The 2,778-nt window shown below is 39.8% G+C and overlaps 1 protein-coding gene across 1 annotated transcript; it reads right to left on the bottom strand.

The window, feature by feature from the left end:
- Positions 1 to 1,111: 1,111 nt before the first annotated feature.
- On the bottom strand, positions 1,112 to 2,199 carry LOC133863473 (cucumber peeling cupredoxin-like). Its single transcript, XM_062299410.1, has 2 exons — positions 1,854 to 2,199; positions 1,112 to 1,721 (listed from the first exon to the last, which is right to left on the bottom strand). Exons 1-2 carry the CDS (start codon positions 2,029 to 2,031, stop codon positions 1,282 to 1,284), a joined length of 618 nt encoding a protein of 205 aa, XP_062155394.1. The 5' UTR covers positions 2,032 to 2,199; the 3' UTR covers positions 1,112 to 1,281.
- Positions 2,200 to 2,778: the final 579 nt, after the last annotated feature.

Raw genomic sequence — 2,778 nt, 5'->3', positions numbered from 1 at the left:
GACTAGTCCTACCATCGAATGCTGAAATCCCCTTCACAGGTGATATTCTCAAGAATACCTTGTCTTCTACTTAAAAATGCAACTCTCATCTACGTTTGTTAGCGTAACTCTACTGCATGTTGACTCTGCACTATTGTCATTAGTATTTTCTGGCACTATTGTCGAACTCATATCACAAGCTTGTTCTAGGTCGGGAACAATGTGGTTGGGATGAGTGATATGGAGACTTAGGCTTTAGAGTTGAGCTTCCAGAATTTTCTGGAACTAGGCAAGCCAAAGGATTGATTGGTTGCACGAAGTGGAATGAATATTTGATTATAAAGAGGTTCCAAATCGTATGGAGGTGAAGATTGTCTTCATCAAGCAAAAGGGTCGCACATTCGCTTGGTGTGAGAATTTGAAGCGATCACGCGATAAACCAGGAAAGTCGAAGATCTGGGCAGTTTATGTAACACCCAGAAATAATTCGGGAACTTAATAATCTAGTAGTTAAGTTAAAACACTTAGAAAATGAGTTGGCGTTCAAACGAGAGTTTATTTATTTGAACGGAACGTTCCAGAGGAGATGCAGAACGTACTATTTGTTAAGGCGTTCAAACAGTGTTGCGAAGGGGAATGTGACAGTGCGTCCGGTTCACTAGGGTTCATATTGGGCCGATATGGGCCCCCTCAGTTATCAAGGGCGGGCTGACTTGATTCTTAATGGTGGCAGATATATCCTAATAAATTATTAGAGATGCTCACCAATTGATTAGTAAGATTTATTCTTGGATAGTCCACAAGATCCACCCTAATGCCAATGTTTTCACATGCAACTTAATTTGATGGGTTGTCTCCCATCTCAATATGGGAAGTATTTCCATTTTTCTCCCTTCTCTGTGTACAAAATCAGATTCGTAATCACAACACCTCGCCTTTTCTCTGCCTTTGTATTTGTCCAGGAAAAAAAACAAAAAAATAGTCGTTGCTAAAGACCTTGTTCCTGTTGTGATATATAAACACTCTTTTCCTTTATTAGTTTGATTTCCACGATTCAAGCATTCGGAATTTATCTGTATGTGGACATGCATATAGAATTCTTATTCGTTATATATATATAAAAAGAAAAAAGAAAAAAGAAGTTGGAATCCCTTTATTGATCATATGCTCAAATAAAATAATACATCACAGTCTTGGTACAGAAATAAATTCGACCAACGAAAAAAATAAAACAAAATAAAAAAACCTATATATGGCATTACCCAAAATGTACAAAATCTCTCGAGTAGTGTTCTTAATTCCTTAGAAAAGGAAAGCCGCGGCAATGGGCAACAAGGAGACGAAGAAACTAGCAAAGACACCAGATGATGAAGAGTCGGGCGGGGTCGGCGTCTGACCAGTGGGTCCGCCGGCCTTGGGAGATGCAGCGGGGGACGAAGTAGGAGTTGGAGTGCAAGGAGCAGGGGTCCCTGAGGAGGGAGAAGGCGTGGTAGGAGGAGTAGTTTGAGGGGAGGGTGGAGTAGTGGGCGTAGGAGAGCCGGAGACGGTAATGGCTAACTTCTGGCCAAACTGGCAGTGCTGGCCGACGGTGCAGATGTAGTAGTGGTTGCCAGCGTTAGAAAGAGTAATGTTAACAGGGCCAGTGGTGATGGTGTCACCAATAGGGTTGGCTGAGCTGCAGGAGTCGAAGGATTCTTTTGGTACTCGGAGGACGTCGTGCTCCCCTGTGGCGAAGTTGAACGCTGAAAGACAGGAGTTATATATGTTAACATCAAATTAATACATGCATATATATATATATGAATGAGGATCGAGGATAATTAATGATGATTTTCTTAATATATAGAAGGAAAAGAGGGAGAGAGAAATCTTACTTAAAATATCACCAACCAGGAACTTGTTGTTGTCAGCCCAAGTCTGATATGCCGCAGCACCAGCTTGTGGAACACTCCAACCCATGCCATCTCCTACCACATGCACTATTTGTGCTTCCGAGCATTGTAAAAGCATTGCAGCCAAAACAATCACAACACTGATGATGAACTTGTCCATTCTCTCAATTGTTGTAATTGTATGCCTCTGCGTGTTGTATTGTATATATGCCTTTGATGACAATGTGAAGGTTTCCACACGGAATATATATAGAGTGATCAGGCAAAAATGATGAGCCACAGCTCCTCTAGAACCAATTAATTAGACGCGTCCTTGACGGTGAACGGAAGACGCGACCAGGTACCGTTTAGATGCTACGACGTAGCCTGGCCGCGTGGGTGGGTGCCGGTCCATTTTGTACAATGGAGGTGGACTTCCTACTTTTCAATCGGGCTTGACTTTCCCTTTATTAATGGACTTGGCCTATTAAAATAACTATAAAATCATGTGCTGCATGTAGTTTTTTTTTTATTTTTTTATTTTTTTATTTTTTTTTTATTTTTTTTTTATATTATTTATTTATTAACTTGCAGGATAAAAGCACAAATTTCTTTGCTGGTTGGCCAATAATATTCTTGTGAATATAGATTAGTTGAAAGCATAATCATTTAGTTAGTTAATACGAAGTTGGTCAGACAGGGATATGATTGCACTCATTCACTATTTTTAGATTAACCACTAGAATTATTATTAATATTTTTTTTTTCCTTCCTTTCTCTGTACTTTTCCATGCTTCTTGGGTTAAAGTTTATACCAAATAGCACACACCAAGAAGCTACGAGGAAGTTTTATATCTTCCAATTAATTGACTTTGAGCACATGATTAGTTGTGACTTGATTTACGTGTTTGTACGCAACGAGTAAACA

This window comes from Alnus glutinosa, chromosome 3 (assembly GCF_958979055.1).
Source record: "Alnus glutinosa chromosome 3, dhAlnGlut1.1, whole genome shotgun sequence".
NCBI lineage: Eukaryota > Viridiplantae > Streptophyta > Magnoliopsida > Fagales > Betulaceae > Alnus > Alnus glutinosa.
Note: the sequence above shows the minus strand (reverse complement) of the source record. Positions and strands in the feature narration are given on the sequence as shown.

Bases quoted from the DNA above. Each gene is read 5' to 3' on its own strand.
- LOC133863473 (XM_062299410.1), bottom strand. From the start codon at position 2,031: ATGGACAAGTTCATCATCAGTGTTGTGATTGTTTTGGCTGCAATGCTT. The intron at 1,722-1,853 runs GTAAGATTTCTC...CCTGTCTTTCAG, and splicing joins CCTGGTTGGTGATATTTTAA to CGTTCAACTTCGCCACAGGG.